The 21,549-nt window shown below is 33.7% G+C and overlaps 1 protein-coding gene across 1 annotated transcript; it reads right to left on the bottom strand.

Annotated features, from left to right (window-relative positions):
* Positions 1-363: 363 nt before the first annotated feature.
* Positions 364-21,154, bottom strand: MED21 (mediator complex subunit 21). The gene is made up of 4 exons (XM_089095187.1): positions 21,070-21,154; positions 7,097-7,214; positions 3,393-3,493; positions 364-640 (listed from the first exon to the last, which is right to left on the bottom strand). Exons 1-4 carry the CDS (start codon positions 21,109-21,111, stop codon positions 476-478), a joined length of 426 nt encoding a protein of 141 aa, XP_088951313.1. The 5' UTR covers positions 21,112-21,154; the 3' UTR covers positions 364-475.
* Between the last annotated feature and the right edge of the window lie 395 nt (positions 21,155-21,549).

The raw sequence follows: 21,549 nt of genomic DNA, 5'->3' as shown, positions 1-21,549 counted from the left end.
AATCAACGATGAATAAAAAATAAATAAAAGATCTTGCAAACATGATCTGAATCTATCAGAAGGAGGCAATAGGAAGCCAGCGTCTTTAAGGCTTCGAAAAAAAAGCAACGAAACGACTCGATTCTAGAAGTTAAATGTATTTTACATAATTTGTTTACAAGCTAACTTTGAAATCCAACTATCTCCGTAGCATAATATCAAAAAAAGAAAGTTGAAAAGTTAGAATCCCTAAGAAGGAAAAGACCATGAAAGGAAAGAGAGTTAAAGTCCATAGGAAATAATCTTAGGATATAGGAATAATATAAACTGGGACCATTAGACAGAGGGAATATGAAACTTGAGATTCAGAAAGATCGAAAAAAAAAACAGCTGAACAATTTTATTTAGTAAATTATACAAAAACTTTTTTTTTTGGGGGGGGGGATTTCGCTATCCGTGAAGTATAAGATATAAATATATATAAATTCGCAATAATTTAATTAGTGTCCATCGTCACATCTTGTGACTGAAGCTGACTCTGAGCAATTTCATGCAGCACTTTTTGCAAATGTTCCAACAGCTTTTCACCTTCTTGAACAACTGATTCCAACTTCAATGCTGCCTCAAAGTTTTCTTGTTCCAATTTTTGAAGACTAGCCACCTAAAATAAACGAAACCTTTTGAGAAATGAAATGAGTTCTTTGAAGACATAGCCCCATATCCCCTATTGATTTCATTGTAATAACACAACTAGGGCCGTATCAGGACTTTGTTTGGGAGGGGGCATTTACCAAAATAATTTTTGGTCGAGGGACGAGGAGGTAAAAAGAAGAAGCTTATTTCCCGTGAAATGTCTAACGGCCTCAAATAAGGATATTTTTGTCTATGTTTACAAGCAACCTGCGAGTACGAGAAAAAATTTTAAGTTTTTTTAGCATGAAATATTTTTTACCCGATTTTTAAGACTAATTAATGATTCAAATAAATACTTCAAAGGGAGGGTGGAGTCAAACCCAATACCCCCCCCCCCCTGGATACGATTCTGAATTCATCTCCCTCATAACGTGTTCTTCACATATTTTCCTTTAATAATTTCGATAAAAGTTCAAATAGGGATAAAATCCTTTTAATAGACAGGGAAGATGATAACAGTGATAGAAATTCACAAAAATAGCCCGATTCAGTGTCAGTCACGGAAGCCTTTTCCTGCTTATCGGACAGAGTATTTTCCTCTGAGTCATCGTCTGAGTCACTGTCGTGAAGTACAGAAAGACGAATATTCGGTACTTGGTGACCGAACGCAGAAAATACGTCGTCGGGTATCAAGGCTTTCATTATTAGCTGGCTTTCAATACCAGCTCGCCCTAGCTCGAGCTTGATTTCATCGTCCCCGGGCAAAGAAAAATCGGAACTGGCAGACACAACACCAATGGATCTAACTCGCTTGGCCTTGGGCAAGGACAACTTTTCATTAGAATATTGAGCTTCAAAATCCGTTATATTTTCATATCAACGAATTCGATGTAGAAGTTGGAGGAACGAAAAGTTTATTACAGTACTGTAAGTGCTGGTTTGAGACCGCATCTTCATAAAAAAAAAATCTTCACACGGTTGGCTATTCATGTTGGAGAGTTTGAAAAGACGTTCGAGCCCAAGCCGTTTGAATCGACGAATGAGAAGCACTAGGGAATGCATATTTATCTCTAGGCAATGGTAAAGGTTTGTGGTAATAAAATTCTCGTTCAAAGCATAATGTCCACTTTTTAGGACCCAGGATCTCCTATGTCGAACGCAGTAAACAACACGACCAAGTAAAGATAACCTCTCAAGAGGAGAAAGTTTGCCGTCGTAAAAAAACGCGCCCTACGCTTTCCATAAGCCAAAGATAAAACTGTGTTCCTTCGCTTCCAGGAACACGCTGTTTCAGGTGTGCCGAAGGCACGGAGGCACAGCCGGAGGCACGAAGGAAGGGACACCTGCGACGGTCAGTTATTAGCCCCTCGCTTACGACATCGTCCTACCCCATTTGGGGACGAACCGCTTTAGTTAGGCCAGAGAGAATTGGCGGACATGCACGATCTTTGAAAATGTCATCCTTCATCCACAGAACGTGTCCTAGCCATCTCAACCTATCTCTCACTGTAGCTCCAGAAAGCGGTATTGAACCCCATGTTTCATGCAGCTTACTGTTAGAGATGCGGTTAGACAGACTGGTACCCAAAACAATCTGTAGGCAATTTCTCTGGAAAACACCTAGCCCACGCTTCAGACCAATACTTGACCACTTCAATCACTCAAGCTTCCAAAATCCTAATCTTGGTTCGCAGACTTACATTCCTATTCTTCCACTTTTTTTGTGGTGTCTAAGACGTTATAATAAATGTGAGAAAATTTTATTAAAATTTAATAGTAATAAATAAAAGTTCAAATAGGGATAAAATCCTTTTAATAGACAGTGATGATGATAACAGTGATAGAAATTCACAAAAATACCAGATATTTCGGTCACATATGCAGTGACCGTCACTTCATCAAAAAGAATTTTATCCCTATTTAAACTTTTATTTATCGTCATGGAAAGGCAGTGTGGTTTTCGAAATTATTTAATAGTAATAGAAATATTTAATGGTAAAGAATGAGATTCAGGAATGAATGATAGAGTAAAGATAAAGAATGATATACACCAGTAAAAGAAAAAAAAAACTTGCCGCCAAATGAAATGGTAAACTTCTAGCTAATAGTATAGGAGATAGCAAACAAGATATTTCTCTTTTGAACTGATAATCCTACCCACACCCCTGCCCCGTGGGTACAGATATATATATATATATATATATATATATATATATATATATATATATATATATATATATATATCACTCTCATTAATATCATTAAGAGTATGTTTTTACCAACATATCTTATGAGCAATATAGAGATGTGAACATTGTCGTAACTACATCAAGGCTAAATCGTTCTCTATTATAGGAATAGTGTTATCCAGAGAACAAAAAATAATTCCATGTAAAACAGAAAAAAAATTGAAATGGCAATACGGGCCAATCCTTACAGTTAGGGAGGAAAGAAAGAATTTTACTGAAAAAGGCAAATTCACGAAAAATGGGCTTTAAGCAAAAAATTTTGCAGGAATACTCCTCTTATGTAATTGGTACGAGTTTTTTTTCTGTTCTTTTAACCCAAAGATAGAAACTTATTTCAGTTATAAAAAAAAAAACCAACTTAAGTCCAAATATGGTAATTTGAAATATTTTATTGTGCTATCCTTGGACATCTATCCTTAGACTTAGAGAGGTCAATGTAAATACCGCAATATAACTACGGTACTCCAAACCATTCTATTTGCGAAAATACATTGTAATGCATGGTACCTCAAACAACAAGTGATATCTTACCTGTAAGTCAGTAGTAGATTCTTCACTGGGTAACGAGTCGATCAAAACATCAATATCTTTGGCCGTTCTTGCAATCTGTTCTGCATATACTTTCGCTAAATCTAAAACATTGAAGAAATAAATAGCTTTAACAAAAGATAGTAGGCCTGAATAGTGCCTATGAGTGAAACAAGATTAGAAAAATATTTACGTTAGAAACGTAACATCCCATGTATGCGCTGTAATTACGTAACACCCACGCGTGTCTCCCCCTCAGTTACAGCCGGGGATTCCCCGCTTGACTAGCGGACTCTGACAAGTCCTATTACGTAACAACCTAAAGTAAACCAAACCTATTACATAACAACCAAAGAAAAAGACACTCCATATTATGTAATAATCAGCTGCATCTCTTAGTAAACATTCCCTATGACGTAACATATAGGAGTACTATACCGTTACAGGTACGCTATAGTATTGCGTAAGACCCAGGTGTGCGTAATAACGTCTTGAGGGGCTAACAACTTCAGGTTTACCCCCTATGAGCCTCACGGGATCCAAGGGGCCTTAATAGTGTCTACCAGTGAAACAAGGTTAGAAAAATATTTAACGAATCTTGAAAATTTAAACCTGCTAATAATGGATATTAAACAAGCATACCAAGCGATAATATATCCTTTCAAAACACTTATCTTAGCAATAATTAAAATTCCACATTGCCCAGTCTGATAGGCAACACATCAATTTCGTTATTTGAACTGAATGCGTTAATCTAAGAGTTCATTCTAAACCTAAGGCGATCTCAGTCAGATCAACCCAGAACGAACAAGAAAATTTAGTTTAGAGATTGGGAGGTTCAATAAATAATACAAAAGCAAAACCAATCATAAGAAAAATACAAGGAATTTCGGGAGAAATAGTAATTCTTTTAAATTTCAGGAGCCAAATACTAAGGCTAAACAGAAATGAATAATTGTATTATAAATTTGGGCCATAAATCAAAGTTTTCACTGTCTAGCCCCACAAATTTAAATAATAACAAAAAAAAAATCCAAACAGGAAATTCATTCCTGGATTTTATTAAATGAAAAACAAGTTTTTTTCAACTGAAAGAAAGAGGCAACAGTAAAACTTAAAACGAACAGAAATTATTCCGTATGCAACAGGGGCTGCCCTTTGCTCTTCAGGCAAAAGTTTGTAAGTACTTTAAAAAAGCTTCTTATTCCAACTAAACTGCCTTCTTATTCAGATTAAACGGCCTTCTTATTCCAATTAAACGGCCTTCTTAAAAAAACTTCTTATTCCAATTAAACAGCCTCCTTATTCCAATTAAACGGCCTTCTTATTCCAATTAAACGGCCCTTGTGTTTCAGGAGCAGTTTTCAAAGAATTGCGACAAAAAGTCAAGCTTTAGCGTAAAGAACAAGGCATTGAGGAGGGGGTTGCCCCCTCGTACATGGAATAATTTTTTTTCGTTTTAAGTTTTAATGTTGCTCCTAACTTTTAGTTGAAAAAACTTTTTTTTAATTTCTTTTCTGATCTTTTTCAAATAGTGCCGGGAAATCCACCTACCACCTCCATGGAAAATCCCCCCACAAAAAATTCCTCCAAGTAAAATCCCCCCTGGAGAATTCCCCAGGATAATTCCATCCTCACTGAAAATTTTCCCCAGAAAATTTCCTGCTGGCAATTCCAACAGAAAAATTTTCCTTACTTTTGTTCGAAACAAGACTTTTCTATTTAGTTTCTGATCATTTTTCAAATCGTGCTGAAAATCTCGCCTCTGTGGAAATTTTTTCCCGGAAATCTTTCTCCCCAAATGGAAAGTTGCTCCCGAGGAAGATTCCTCCATGGACAATCTTTACCGCGGAACCCCTATATCCATAGAGAAGACCCCTGGACAATTTCAACCTCGCTGAAAATTCTTCTTGGACAATTCCCCAGGAACATCTCCACATGTAAAATTGAGTCACCAAAGAAACAGTAGGCCTAAGGGAAATAAAAAGAATTTCACATAGGAATTCTGAGAAAACCGCCCCATGTAAAATTTTCCCTGAAAATTCACCCCCCATAGAATTCTTTCCGTGGAAAATCTCCTACTCCCATAGAGCCCCCCCCCCGCAAAAAAAAACAAAAAACAACAACATCCGTATACTTCCCAAAGACAAATACTATATGTAAAAAATGGGAAAATTCCATAGCTTAGAGCCCTTTCCCCAGGGGTTGTGAGGGGCTATCACTAATAGAAATACCGAGACATCGAAGAGAATCTACGAGAGGGATAGTAGAGCCACTGCAACGAAGGAAAGTAAAAGAATTTTTGTTGAAAGAAAGAAATTCACATTTAGCTACATTAAGAGAAAGGCCTATATCCGAAAAAGAAGTGACAACACCAGAAACCATGTTAGATGGAGCAGTCTATAATCTTTGTAAACATTCACAAATAAGGTGATTTGAGACAAGCTATTTACTGTAACAACAATATTTTCTCTCTCCATATTTACTTACAAAGTAAATACGATTCTACAAAAATGACAAAATGAAAAAGACAATAAAAAAGGCTATAAGTAAAAAAAAATAATAAAGCGACAAAAAAAGTCCATGTGCAAAAAGATGCACAATAGACAAATTTTGGACCTTTTAACACTTTGGAAAAAATTATGCTCATAAAACAAATAATACTAGTCACATAATATAAATGGCATATTGTTTTTACTTGTCTTCTCTTTGTTAGATCTAACCTATTTTTTTTGCTGCATTTCTTCTTTAATTAACTTTCTTCTTTAATCGACTTTTCTTCTCTAATTACATTTCTTCTTTAATCGGTTTTCTTCTTTAATTGGCATTAGGCAGATGGATGCAACAATGAGGTCGGCTGTGGTAATTAAAAGTGCGAGATGTGCCATTTTTGTAACTTTTTAGGAGAGACAAAAATGGAAAAATGGTTTGTCGGCTGTGCTCTGAAGGATGGGACTAATGGGAATAAAAAGACCATATTTCAAACCAACCTTTTATGCTCTTTTCAGTTGCATAAGTTAAATTCATGCATTCTGAGTAAACTCAAAATTATTCCATTTTATGCCTCCTTTTTCCTTGACAAAAAAAGGGGACAAATACCAGGTCCCAATGTTACAGCTCCATGTGATAATTCTCGTCGTCATTCTGAATTGCAACAAGACCTGATAACAAAGAGGCCATGGCCGTACCCAGAATTTTCTTTCGGAGGGGGGTTTACTCAAAACAATTTTTTTCGGGGGGGGGGGGGGTACAAGAAAAATACCTTAAAAACGCATACAAAACTTGTTTATATCCATTTTTGTCACGTTTTTACGAGCCAAAAACACATTTCGGGGGGTTCAAACCAGGTAACCCCCCCCCGCCCTGCATACGGCCCTGAAAGAGACATACGCAACTTAGAGGCGTATGTCTCTTTTTATCTTCATAACGGTAAAAGATATGACAATTCTGCCTCCACCATTCTATTCCTCGTGCTTAGTATACCCATGACACATACATAGCTCATTTTCGACCAAAATGGCATATGTGGCACTTTTAATTATCACAGCCACTACATCTGCTAGCAGTAATAGTACCAATGTAAGATAGTCCATAGTTTGCTAACGCTCACCAATTTACTTTAAAAAAATTATAACTGTCTTGTGTATCTTAGCCCTTCCCCCCTGAACTTTGAAAAATTACAAATAATAGTAATAAAAAAATCTAACCTGGCATTTCTGTTTGGTTTTGCTGAGGTGTGGCACTTCCTCTATCAAAGCCTGGAACTGGACTAGGAACAGCGAATTGTTGTAGCACACCAATAGCATTACAAAAATTGTCAGCTTGCTAGAGTGAAGTATCTATTAGTGCATGGATGTTTTAATTTATAACAGACAACAACCACCTTTTATTACATGTTGACAACAACCAGACAACAGACAACAACCATGTATTTTTTTTTCTTGTTTAGACCAGGGCACTTCGTATCGAAGGAGTTGTCGTAGGAACTTCGAAAAGAGTTCATTTGATTGAAAATAGAAAGGGCTAATGCCCTTTTTAATATTCAAAAGTGATTGGAGAGCAACTAATCAAAATGTTCTAAATGTGGCTCCATCGATCACAAATCGACGCCTGATACTCCATGCCAAAAAAGTGCCTTTTGCGTTTTTGCCAGACCAATGGTCATACGTGTTATAGTATAACACGTGTATATAGTATATATATATATATATATATATATATATATATATATATATATATATATATATATATATATATATAGTATACTACGTGTTATAGTATATACATGTTTATTACAGTTCCATGATTGTCCAATTGACACCATTGTTTTATTGAACCAATTTATAACAGACAACAGCATTTACAACAACTTTTTGAGTCCCTACGCCACATTGTAATTGCGCTTATGGAGAAAATCAAAATTGTGCACGAACACAGCAGCAACAATGGGTCCCATTCATAAAATACATTCAATAGCACAACATAAATGGTTCCATTCATACTTTCTTCATTCTGAACATGTTTCTCGAAAATGTATAAAAGAGCCGAATAGATTTGTAATTATGAAAATTTGCTTCAAGTAACAAAATGGATTTCTTCAAAAATTATAACTATTCATTTTCAAAGTGCAATTTAGGTACCATTAAATAAAAATTAAATAAACAATTTAGAAGAAGAATTTAGACACAAATTTATTTTCTTAATCAGGTACATTTTCTTTTGTGTGACCCTGATTGTTATTGGCAAATTATTATACTGTTATTCAATAATGGAACCCATGGAACCCAACAATGGGTCCCATTCATAACATACATTTAATTTTAAAGTTTAAGCCTTAAGGACACCCTAGACAGTCAATCATTTTGATCAAAAGCTTCCATCAATCAGTTGATTAGAGCATGATTGACCATCTAGGAGCCTGTTTGACGCTTGAGTCAAGCTTTGATGGTTATTGAAAGAAAGTTTAAATGACTCAATCGGTTCCTAGACGGTCAATCATGCTTTAATCAATTGATTGACATTGGAAGTGTGATTAAAATGTGACTTTGGCATAAAACTGACCGTAAATTTCCTTCTCTATTAGTAAGTTTTAACTTCCATTGTCTTATTTAGTAGTTTAACATTAGTTTCCCCAGTTGCGATCTGTAAGAGATTTATATACTGAACCGGCAGCTTGTTAAGTGAAACCCTATGGACAACTGACCAAACAATAACATAAATCGCCTGCATTTCACAGAGCTAATTTCCAAATTCCTGAAAGCTTGCCACATTTCACAATTACTGTCCATTTATGTTTTATTTGTATAATTTCCCACGTTTTTCATTTTTAAAAATACTGAATTTTTATTTGAATATGACGTTACTTATGCTGCACTTATCTGGGGCTAAAAGATATAACTTATCCAACAACTAATCCAGACGATTTAAAGTAGTAATCCTCATAGACATTTCTGCTGGAGAACATACAACGAACATTCGTCTGTCGTTCCAATCACCCACTTTCTAGAACCTTGCATGCATGTCATCACCATGGCTTCAAACGTTCTAGTCCTGATTTGCAGATTTATCTTCCTATTCTTTTCAATTGTAAAAATTCACCATGGACTTGGCTTTTCTATCTTTTACACATTCAGTGCATCCAACATCTTTACTGACAATTCTACCCAGGTAATTGAAGATATCCAGTTGACCATTTCTTGTCATTCAACATCAGGTCTTCCCTTTTAATTACTTATAGTTTAAGCAACTCAGTCTTCTTAACATTCATCTTCAAATGTATTTTTGCACCCAGAACTCAGAAAAATGATTGCAAATGCTGTGCATCAAATGTGGTTCCATAAATAAGAAGATATCTACTAATTTTGCTGATTTCACCAATCAATATAGCAGAGATAATAATCATTGAGAATAATTTAACAGTTGCCAACACCAGCTTTGCTTTAAATACCCATAATCAACTCAAATTCTGCCAAAATCCTCGTGATATTTTAGGTTCTCTTTTTGACGTAAATGCCCTCCAGTATGTTCTCTATCCTACCCTCCTTTTTCAAGGTTTTAAAATCTACAATTTTTCTTCAATTCGAACTTGCTACTTTAAATACTGTAATTTAGTCTTGGCTTTCCAATTTATTTTAGCAACACTAAACTACTTTTGAGATTTAAAATTAAAGAACCAATGCAGAGGGTGAGGGTGCAAACAAAAACCCTACAAAGTGCATGTATATAGCTAAAGGCTATGTCTGGCCTCATTGGGGGGGGGATTGAGATGCAACTGTGACAGTACGAATATCATATTTAGATAATATGTAGCCAAGAGCTACGACTGGCCTAACTAGGAGGAATGGGATTCAATTTATAACAGCCAAAATTATTTCATTTAGCCAATATGCAGCTAAGGGCTGTGTCTGACCTTATCAGGGAGATTAGGATGCAATTATGACAACAGGAATTATTATATTTACAAATATGTAGGCAACAGCTATGTCTGGCCTTGTTGAGGGGATTGGGATTTAATTGCATCAGTAGAATTTATATTTAGAAAAGGCAATGACTGGACAATCAAATACTATATTTCTGTTCTTTGATCCGAGTAGCCTACTGTCCTACATAGCAAATTATTACTGTTTGTGTCTATCACTGGTATAGAGTAATATTACCACTACTCAGACAGTGCCTGCTTTTTGACAAATATTTTGATAAAAATATTTCTTTCCTTAACGTGGACAATAATTTCCTAACCTTGGATAGTTGAAATTGAGACTAAGCTATCTGGGGTTGGCTGACTGCAACTTTCAATATCTAAACTAAGACAAAATTTATCCTTACAGCCTACTCTACTTACACAGAATTATTCTTCTATGCAACACTTGTTTGAGATTAGATTTATCTATGTTTGATTCTGAGATCTAGATACATTGTCCTAACATTAAGATCTTTTGTCCAAGAGTAGGCTGAAGCTTAAAAATTTTGTTCATGAATAGGCCCCATTTTCGATTATCGGTAGATTTAAAATATTTGGCAATATATACAGCTGTAACATTCAAGTTAATCACGAAATGATCAAGATTACTAGGCAATTCAATGGTGAGACTGTTCAATTTCTGGGTGATGTAATAGAGATTTTGCTGCGCTTTAACTGTTGAGATGGTGATCAGCTGTCTAAATACTGGGTATCTTACAAAATTACCTTATATTGTATTTGCTATAAAGCAATAATTTCTAGATTAAAATTTATTGAGTTCAAAATCAGAAGAAAAAAGGTTATGTGCTCATCCTATCTTTGAACGAGCAGCAAGGTAAATAAACTTTCAGGAATTAATCCATTGAGGCTTTTTTTTCTTAAATTAAAAAAAAACAAAACAGATTTACATTATAAATCAGGATTGAGCAAATGTACAAGACTCAAAATACTTTCTTTGTGCCTTTTTGGGGCAATTTATATTTCTCTCAAAGTTTTGCTCATCAAAGGTCAGTGGAGATAAGTACTCTAAAAAAAGCTTCTGAAGAGACCACTGTTGCACTAGGTCTATTCACACGTTCCATTGACCTAAATAAACGATGATACTTCCCAAGATACACACAAAACCCATGATTTAGAATTTTACCCTTATTTCACATCAACAGTTGGTTGATCAAGCCAGCTTGAAAAAAGCCATAAAGTTGTAGTGAAAGGGCTTTCCTGCTCTCTTGGAAGAGAAGAGCTAGATTACTGAAACATTCAGGAATGATTTCACAGTATATAACATATGCAATCAGGGTTTAATCAAACTTTAATTGCTGCCCCTTTCTTACTTCTTGGGCTTAAAAGATATCATCTTTTATGATAGTTCTATAGGCCTACCTGTTTTAATCTTGACAAAAAATGTGTCTCACCACAATTTTGAGTTTTTGGTCTCTTATTCATTGGCTCTTATAATTCTAGGTCTCTTGTAGTTATTCCAATTTTTCAAAATGCTATTTATATGGTGATATATATAGTATATATATATACAGTATATATAATCACAAATTATATATAGTATATAATAGGGTGATATTATATATAGTATATATATATATATATATATATATATATATATATATATATATATATATATATATATATATATGTATATATATATATATATATATATAGTATACAAATTATATATAGTATATAATAGGTAGGTGATATATAGTAATCACATATATATGTGATTAAAGGTGATATATCACCTATATATACTATATATACACCTATATATACGAGTGAGAATTGTGATATAATCACAAATATATAGTGATTGGCCACTTCTGAAGATAATATCCTAAACAAAATAAAATTACTGCAGTACCATTAAATTCCTCATTCTATTGTATTTCCAAATTTCATGCTTGTCATTTTTCTGACAATAGGGTAAAGGCACCGATGATTTGACAGTTTTTGTAAAAAAAAACTGTTTTTCTACTCTAGAAGTCTTAATTTAAAGACTTTCGGTTTGAAAAGGGTTTCAGTATGTAGGAAAAACATCTAGGAATCTAACTGTTTAATGAGAAGTTTGAAGTTTTGTCGGGAAAGGATGCAAAACTTCAATTTTCCGAAATTAGAGCATTTTCACCTACAAATTCGACACAACAAAAAAGTTACCTGTTTTCAACGCAAGTCGGAACCCAATTCGACACCCGTATTGGGTGTAGAGCCGATTATTCGACAGTTTTTGTAAAAAACCAGTTTTTCTACTCTAGAAATCTCAATTTAAAGACTCGGTTTGAAAAGTGTTTCAGTATGTAAGAAAAACATCTAGGAATCTAACTGTTTGATGAGAACTTTGAAGTTTTGTCTGGAAAGGGTACAAAACTCCAATTTTCCGAAATTAAAGCATTTTCACCCACAAATTCGACAAAACGAAAAAAGTTACCTGTTTTCGACGCAAGTTGGAACCCAATTCGACACCCGTCTAAATAATTGGGGAATGCTTGTGGGCGGAACCTGGTGTATTTGACACGTATATTCTTGTTTCTTTGTTTTTCTTCAACTTCATTTAATGTATAAAAGTATAAAAGAATATGCAAAAAGTAGAGGTAATAAAACTAACAAAATTGTTTCAAGTACGTAGTATTTGGTATAACAAAATTAGTACAAAAAATTTAAATATACATTATTAAATACAAATAGTATTTAGTATAACAAAATTGTTTCACTAGCATTTCGGAAGGGATAGGGTCTAGGAAAACGGGAGTGGATTTCAAGAAATCTCAGAAGTTTGTTTGATTTAGTGGGTTTTAGTTTCTAATGCACATTCTTAGTTTCGTCTCAAACATAGGTCTATACGTCATTTCGTATACGATTTTGTATTTGATAAAATTTGTACCTTTTATTCGGATGAAGGATAAATAAGGGTATAATCTAAAAAAATCTGGGGGGGGGCAACTGCCCCCCTACCCCATAGCAATTTACGCCCCTGCATGGTATGAGGCCAAGCGGCACTTCCTCAGATGATGAAAAAATCCAGTGTCTGTAAGTAAAACTTCTAAGTTAAAAAAAAACCTTTTGTTTAAATATTCTTTCATCTGAAATATTATTAGAAACAATAATCATCAAAATCTCTCGTTGCACAGAAAGCACCCGTAAATTCGACAGCTATGGTGCCTATGGTTTCGTCAGTGGATCCTGGAATTTTGACACCTATTATTTCTCATCTGTTTTACATGTTCAGTGAAGTTTTGACAAAGTCACTTATATTTCGACAGGGCCTGTTGCTGTCTGTCTAAAATTTTGACAAGGTTACTGCAAGATTTTCGCAAAAGAAATAAATTCCTTGATAGAAGCCGATATTACGCTTGAATGCGACTGAAGGAACATTTTTAGTCTGCCTGGTATTCCACTACATCAAACAAGAATTTTCAACACTTGGAACCTAGTTTCAACAATGCATTCCGTCGCCATTTTCATTTAATTTTATCAAGAAAAAGCTAATGTGACTACATTTCAGAGAAGATCAGATGTATCTCGACACATTGGCACTTATCCCAACTTTTTCTTGCAATAAATAACCAAGTAATGACAGTTTGGACATTACATACCTGAAAAATTGTCGGGAGCTCCTTTTGTGTTGAAAACAGGAAACTGACCAAATTGAATGTTCTTTTCATATCTGGGTGTACCGGATGTAGTGTCCATATTTCACACCGTGGGAATATAACAACGGATTCAAGAGAAGGCGCTCTAAGTCACTGCGAAGCAGAGCTATCCCGTTTTGAAGGAAAATTTCGACAGTGGTTCCGAAATTGCACTGTCGAATCATCGGTGCCTTTACCCTACACCCCCCCCTTATGGTCCCAGATACACCCCAACAAATATACAAAAAAAAAAAGAAAGGAAAAACTAATTATTTTATCCAGATGCCCTTGTAATTTTCTAAGGCAAAGCTAAATTTCATTAAGTTCAGACAGTGAATTTCTATTTAAAGAACTATGAAACATCACAAGATTTAATTATTAGAGAAACATATTATTAGGGCTACAATAGAAAACAATAGAGAGGGGAGGAGGTGCTTTGTCAGAAAAGCAAAGATGAAATTTGGAAATAACAAAGCATAAAATTAAGAACATAATGATACTAATTTATTTATGTAGTATAACGGGTGCCTGAAAAAGAACACAGGATTTGAATCTACTAAGCCTAAACCAAATTTATTTATTTGAACAAAGCACATGTACTGCTTAAGAAGTTTCAAGTGCCCATTTACAAAAATGTGGAATTTTGTATTTTTTACCAAAAGAAAGGGCCCATGGTTTTTCTTCTTGCAAAAAAAACAACATAAAATTCTGCATTTTTCAAGATGGGAACTTGGAACCTCTTGAGTAAAAATATCTGATACACTGAATATGATGGCGGTTTTCCTTAAGATTCTGTGACTTATTGGGGATGTTTCCACCCTTTATTGACAATCAGGGAAATTTTTCAGCCTATACTTCATGGATAGAATAAGTGCCTGTAAGGCTGGCATGGGGGGGGGGCATATGCCTGATGTGAGTTTTAAGTATAATTGCAAAATCCCCTGAATATATCAGAGAGCTTTGCTTTGTTAAAATATATAAATTCAATTTATAGTTGATTCAAATCTGGCACTCTTTTTGAAATACCCTATGTATTCCTTAGAAGTTGCCAGCCACTATACATTTATCAGTCCATTATTTCAGCAGCATTCTAGGCTCCTTCAAGTCTTTATTTCTAGATTTAAAAACCTTTGAAACCCTAGGACCTATTTTTCAGGATTCATCAAAGGCATAATGCTAAAAACACTTTCCTTGCATCTCATTTGAGCAGTATGTCAATTTCTCAAGGTTTCATTTAAAAAGGCAAAAATTTTAAATGTCCTTTCAGACACTAACAGGTTATCAAAGGTTAGCGCTCTTTGGAGAGGTAAGGGGTGCAAGTAAGTACTTCAAAATCTCTATTGAGGGGTAACTGAGGATAAGAATTCATTCCTGAAAGTTTCTTATGCCTAGCACAACTACTTTCTAAGACACATAAAAACTCTTCCATGATAGACAAAATTAAAGACAAGATATAGAATTTTACCAAAATAAGCACCAAATTAAAGAGAAAACCACAAAATCACTTAGTTTTTTGTACAGCCCAGGGCTATATCTAGCTTGTAACATTGCATAGGGGGCTCTTCTGAAGGAAATGTGCTACACAAATAAAAGTAGTTCCATTAGATTCCTTACTTATGCTCTTGCTCCTTGTCTATCATGTCTATAGAGATCACTATCAATGAAAAAAATATTTTTGAAAGTATATTATTAAGATATTTACTATAGTAAAAATACTATACTTATATAGTAAAATACTATATAGTAACATACTTATATAGTAAAATACTTACTTGATAGTCTCTAGTTTTCAAAATATCAAGAAGTTGATTCTTAATGTAACAAGAGACATGCTTCAAAAGGAGAACACCCTTTTAGATTGCTAATTTCATGATTATTTTCATGGTTTAGTTTATGTTTTTGACAATTCATCCCCAGCTATAATATCTATAATAGGGTAAAGGCACCAATGATTTGACAGTGCAATTTTGGAACCACTGTCAAAATTTTCCTTCAAAACAGGATAACTCTGCTCAGTCGTGACTTGAAACACCATCTCTTGAAGCCTTTGTTATATTTTGACAATACAAAACTTGGACACTATATCCAATACACTTAGATAAGAAAAGAACATTCAGTTTCCTCTTTTCAACACAATATTAGCTCCTCACAATTTTTTAGCTATGTAATGTTCAAACCATCATTACTTGGTTATCTTTTGTCAAAAAAAAGTTGGAATCAGCACCATTGCATCAAGATACATCTGATCTCCTCTAAAATGTAGCAACTTGACCTTTTTCTTGACAAAATTGACTTAAAATGGCAGCTAATATTATATTGACAAAAGTATGTTCCAAGTGTCAAAAATTCTTTTCTTATGAAGTGGAATACCAGGTCAACTAAAAATTTTCCTTCAGCCAAATTCAAACATAGATATTGGCTTCTATCATGAGATTAATTTCTTTTGAGAATATCTTGTAGTAACCTTGTCGAAATTTTCGACAGACAGGAACAGACCCTGTCAAAATATAGGTGACTCTGTTAAAACTTCACTGAAAATGTAAAATAGATGAGAAACAATTGGTGTTGAAGTTCAAGAGTCCTCTGACAAAAACAGCTGTCAAATTTATGGGTACTTTCTCAACAAAAAAGAAATGTTGATGATTATTGTTTTTAGTAATATTTCACATGAAAAAAAAAACACAAAAAAGATTTTAATTAAATTGTAGTTTTACTGATTTGATGCTAGATTTTTCCATCATCTGAGGAACTAACACTTGGCCTTATACAATGTACATATTTTTAAGCATTTGACTTGGTTCATCACAGCATCCTTAGTTATGTATCACTGAATAACTTTGAAGTAGACCCTCTCTTAGTAAATTTTGTATATGTTTTCTTTCAAATAGATTCCAAGTTGTAAAATACAATCCCCTCCCTATTTGGTGTTAACTTCCTTAAGAAACCTTGTTAGGACCACTCTTATATCTAGTATTGATTAATGAAATTGGTAAGAGATTCCCTCAAAATTGTTAATGTGTGAATTACTCGATCCTCAAAGTATGTCATAGAAATATCAAAAGTGGCCACATCAAAATTCTACCCATGTTTAGGACAAGGCTAAGAATTTACATACAAAAATAAATTCCACAAGTCAATTATAATAACAATAAAATTCTTGAAATACACTCCATTTTTTTTAGACTCTATCCCACCCAAAATGCTAGTGTAACATGTCAAACTCCTTGGTGCCTTTTCCAATAATCTTAAGTAGAACATGCATATTTCAAGGATTCTGAACTTTCTAGACAAAGCATAGTCAAAACTAAAACTTTTAAGTGGATTAAAATGACAGATTAACTTTGAAATGGCCAATTGTTGACAATATTTTCACTGTGAACAACAAAGAAATCTTTGCTGGGAAATTAAAGCTGAGAGGAAGTGGCCCTTTCCAGATAGCATTCTGAGATACTTTTCTTGTGGCATATAAGCAAAATGTGAAAAAGCCATATGACCTAGGTCACAAGATTACACTCCATATGATCATCCAATTTCATTCCTATACCTGAGACAATTTTTTTAGTTTTCTGCTTCCAGTATCTGAATAGTATTTTATACTTTTACACATTAAAGAAAGTTGAAGATAGACAAAGAAATAAAGTACAAAGAATAGGCATGTTGAATGCACAAGGATCCACCCACAAGCATTCCCCAAGTATTTCAACATATGTACAATTGGGTTCCAACTAACATAAAAAACAGGTAACTTTTTTGTTCTGTCAAATTTGTTGGTGAAAGTGATCCAATTTCAGAAAATCAGAGTTTTGTATCCTTTTCTGATAAAACATCAAAATTCTAATCAAATAGTAAGATTCCTAGATGTTTTCCTACATACTGAAAACCTTTTCAAACCAGAAGTCTTTAAGTTAGGCCTTCCAGAGTAGAAAAAGTTTTTTTTTTTTTTTTTTTACAAAACTGTCAAATCATTGGTACTTTTACCCTAGTCAAATATAGCCTTAGGCTATGTAGACAGGTTAGGCTATGTTAGGTTAGGTCACATAATAGCTGATGAAAACTGATTCAAAAACAGATATAAAAAATAGGGTGAAAACAAGGAAATATGATTCATCGGTATTTACTGCAAATTATAAAACAAGAATTCTACCATTTTTTGGTTAGTTTCTTTTATATAGCCTATGGCTATATGAGAGCATTAGAGACTGGGGACTGAATTGTCAAAAATGCAAACCAAACTACAAATATGAGCATAAATCTAGCAATCTAAAAATGTCTCTCTTTTTGTTCTAGTATGTCTTTTCTTTGGAGGCCCTATACCAGACCTTTACCTAATTTATGGAGATATTTCCTTCTGAGGAATGGTAATTCCAAACTATTATTGATGCAATTAATAGAGAAATACTTTATTAGGGCTATAATATATGACCATTGGGGGAGGGGGGGCGTAATGTTGGAAAAGCAACCCTGATATTTTTAAAGAGCCTAAAATAAGCAACCTAACAGTACTACTTTTATTTATTAGCATTTTTTTTTAAAAAGAGCCTTAACTACAGTGCTACATATCTAACCCTATTTGTAGAGCTGGGGTATAATTGTGATTATTGTAGGCCTAATTGGAAAGAAGATGGGTAAATATATATGTCTACAACATTCTAAAATTGAAATAGGGACAAAATGAACACCCTATTCTATTCCTTTTTATGCTCTTTTCAAATTTAATAATTACTTTACTTGAAAATCTCTTGTAATATTGCAACATTTACTGAATAAGAAGGAAAAGAGGACCCAAAGAAGAAGAGAGGTGAAAGGGGTTTGAGAGAGAGCTCTGATATCTTTAGTGAAATTCAAGAAGATGATTTATAAATAGTGTATCCAGTTGGACAGTGAAAAATCAATTCTTGTGGCAGTATCAGTTTTAGGCCTCATAATCTGGGGGGGGGGGTAAGGTGTACCGTAGGAATGTGAAAATATACAATATAAGCAATTTAATGACAGGTGTTGGAAAAACTAAAGGGAGGCAGCTGCTCCTCTCTGCCTAAAACTAAAGGAAGGGAACTGCTGCTGGTCTGTGGATTATATAAAATTAAAAAATGAATTACTATTAAAATAGTAAGTTTTAAACCAATATTTTAACCCTATTCTATAGGCTAGTCAAAGAAAAAGAGAAAAAGGTTTCATCTTAAAGGGCCCATAAAGTGATTAGAATAGAATTTCTGAGTAAATCAATTATCATATTTGAAAAGAGCATAAAAAAACCAGTAGAATTCTACTTTTGGCTATCTTGGAAAGGGGTTAGGCTAGGAAAATGAAACTTTGAGCAATGGGTCTAAAGGCTAAATTTGCCTGCATGACAAGTCCTATTGAAATTTTGACAGAAAACAAATTGAAATTTTGACAAAACAACATTTTACTTTAATTTTTAGTTATCCATTTCTTTTTCTATGGCTTTAGTTTTGAAAATGCAATTCCTGTTATTTGAGTAGAATTTTAAGCAATATCAATGTTTTTTTTTTCAAAACTTAGGAAATGTATTTGCATATCTTTAGAACCTTTCAAATAGGGATTGAGCAAAGTTGTGAAGCTAAAAACAATTTTGTTGTACTTCATTTAAGCAGAAGATCCATTTTGAAAGGTTCCACTTTTATAACACATGGATTTTTAAAGGTCATCAAAGCTTAGAACCCTCTAGAGGGAGAAAGATTGGAGGTAGGTACTTTAAAATACCTCATGGGACATACTTTAGCCTGTAGACCCATCACTGAAAGTTTTGTTTTCCTAACCTAACCCCTTTTCAAGATAACCCAAAGTAACTAAAGTAGAATTTTACCAAAAAGCCATCAAGTAGGCCTAGTATATTCACCTAATTTGTAGGGAAAATTTGCAGGTGGCACTATAATTTAGCTACGATGAAAGTGAAAATGTCATTTGATGCCTTTTTTATGCTCTTTCATAATACAATAATTGCTTCTGTTGCAAATTGCAGCTTGAGCCTCTAAAGGAGCCTTGAAGGTATTTCATTTTGTAACCTCACAAAGAAGTTATTAACACTAGTTAAGTTATTGGAAGTGGTTAAAAACATATCACTAGTTTATAAATAAGTATTTCAAGAGCAATACATTCCCAAAATACTTATTTATAACAATTCAAACCTCAATTATTAGGCAACTCAAATATTAACCATTTTCCTAGGCTACCATTTCAAGTTTTTCAAATACAGTCTACAAAAATAGCACTGAATTTTGCAATTCAAAACTTTCCTTTTGACAAATCAGGGTATATTCCAATTCAGGGTATATATTTACACATTAGGGAGGTGGGGTGTAAATTTAAATGTAAATTTGAAGTGGGCCATATAATTTAGCTAGGATGAAAGTGAAAACATCATTTGATGCTTTTTTATGCTCTTTCATAATTCATATAAAATACCTTTGGGGCCCCTTTAGGGGCTCAAGATGCATTTTGCAACAGAAGCAATAATTGTGTGGCACAAGGGGCACTATAATTTAGCTAGGATGACTCAACTCCCATTTTCCTAATGTTTCAATTTTTTTAAATGCCATTGACAAAAATAAAGCTGGACTTTGCAATTCAAAGCTTTGCTGTTAACACTTCAGGGTAGGCCTATATATTTGCACATTAGGGGGGTGGGGGATGTAAATTTCAATGTAAATTTGAAGTGGGGCATATAGTTTAGCTAGGATGAAATTGAAAACATCATTTGATGCTTTTTTATGCTCTTTCATAATTCATATTAAATACCTTTGGGGTCCCTTTAGGGGCTCAAGATGCAATTTGCAACAGACACAATTATTATTTAATGAAAGAGCATAAAAAAGGCATCAAATGAAGTTTTCACTTTCATCCTAGCTAAATTATAATTTCACCTGCAAATATAACATTTCTAGCTCATTAATGGAATGGTCTGTAATTTTGCCTTTTCCCCTTGTTCATAGGTCAGCTATAGAATCTTGGGTAAATATATACCAAATCATATTATTGAGTTAGGAATAAAGTGAATACACCATTTGATGCCTTTTTTTATGCTGATTACATATATAATAATCATTTCTATCAGAAATAAATTTCAGCCCCTTACCTTATATATGCCAATTCATGGTATATATTTCTACATTAGGGGGAGTGGGGGCAAATTTTGTTTCTGATGTAAATGGGAGGTAAGTTTAAACTTTACCCCCACCCCCCCCGAATGTAGAAATATATACCCTGAATTGGCCTATATAGGGGGGGCTCAAATTCATTTCCAATAGAAATGATTATCATACTTGTAATCAGTATAAAAAAAAGGCATAGAATGGTGTATTCACTTTATTCCTAACTCAATAATATGATTTGGTATATATTTACTGAATCTTGTAGGCTGTAAGTTTCCCAGAATAAAAAGTTCCATAAGCTATCCTTATGTGTATTTACCTTTCCTATCTGATTTCTGCAAGGCTACAGCCTAAAATCAACAAGTCTAATCTCTTTTAATTTTCAACTCGGCTCTTTTTCGGTTAGAAAAACTTCATACTCTAAGATTACTCTCTTTATGTGAAAAAATTAGTAATTAACATAAGAAATCTACAGTATTTATGTAATCTTGAAGCTGAGTAATTCTGTCAGCCATTTCTCTCCTCCCAATAACAAATTGAATATTTTTTGTAAAACTTTTTCTATGTCATCAGGCATTAGTAGCTGCGACATCTATTCTACGCAAAATATCCAATGTGTCTTTTACAGGTACTGCTTTACAGAGTCAACCGTCAGTCAAATTAGTATAACTTAACTGGAATAAAGGAAACTAAAATTACAATCTTATGATTATAAAACGTAATTATAATTAAAAATAAATTCTTCTAAACAAATATTTTTAAATTTAACTTTCCAGGCCTTAAAATATAGCCTGTTTTAGAACTAACGTGACGATGAACTCGATTTGGTGTTCATTTTCAATAAGAGCCAGATATCGTTGTGAACTTGATTTTGGAAATACCTGGGAAAATCCTAATTATATCGGATTTTAATTGAGTCCAATTTTATTGAAAGAAATCCAGGAATTTTTTTT

The sequence above is a fragment of the Artemia sp. Qi Xiang Cuo genome, chromosome 10 (assembly GCF_049724085.1).
Source record: "Artemia sp. Qi Xiang Cuo chromosome 10, ASM4972408v1, whole genome shotgun sequence".
NCBI classification, from domain to species: domain Eukaryota; kingdom Metazoa; phylum Arthropoda; class Branchiopoda; order Anostraca; family Artemiidae; genus Artemia; species Artemia sp. Qi Xiang Cuo.
Note: the sequence above shows the minus strand (reverse complement) of the source record. Positions and strands in the feature narration are given on the sequence as shown.

What these genes read in the sequence shown, in the direction of transcription:
- MED21 (XM_089095187.1), bottom strand. Translation starts at nt 21,111, where the DNA reads ATGGCTGACAGAATTACTCAGCTTCAAGATTACATAAATACT. An exon ending in TTCAAGATTACATAAATACT is followed by an intron (nt 7,215 to 21,069) that starts GTAGATTTCTTA and finishes ACTTCACTCTAG; the next exon opens with CAAGCTGACAATTTTTGTAA. An exon ending in AATCTACTACTGACTTACAG is followed by an intron (nt 641 to 3,392) that starts GTAAGATATCAC and finishes CGTTTATTTTAG; the next exon opens with GTGGCTAGTCTTCAAAAATT.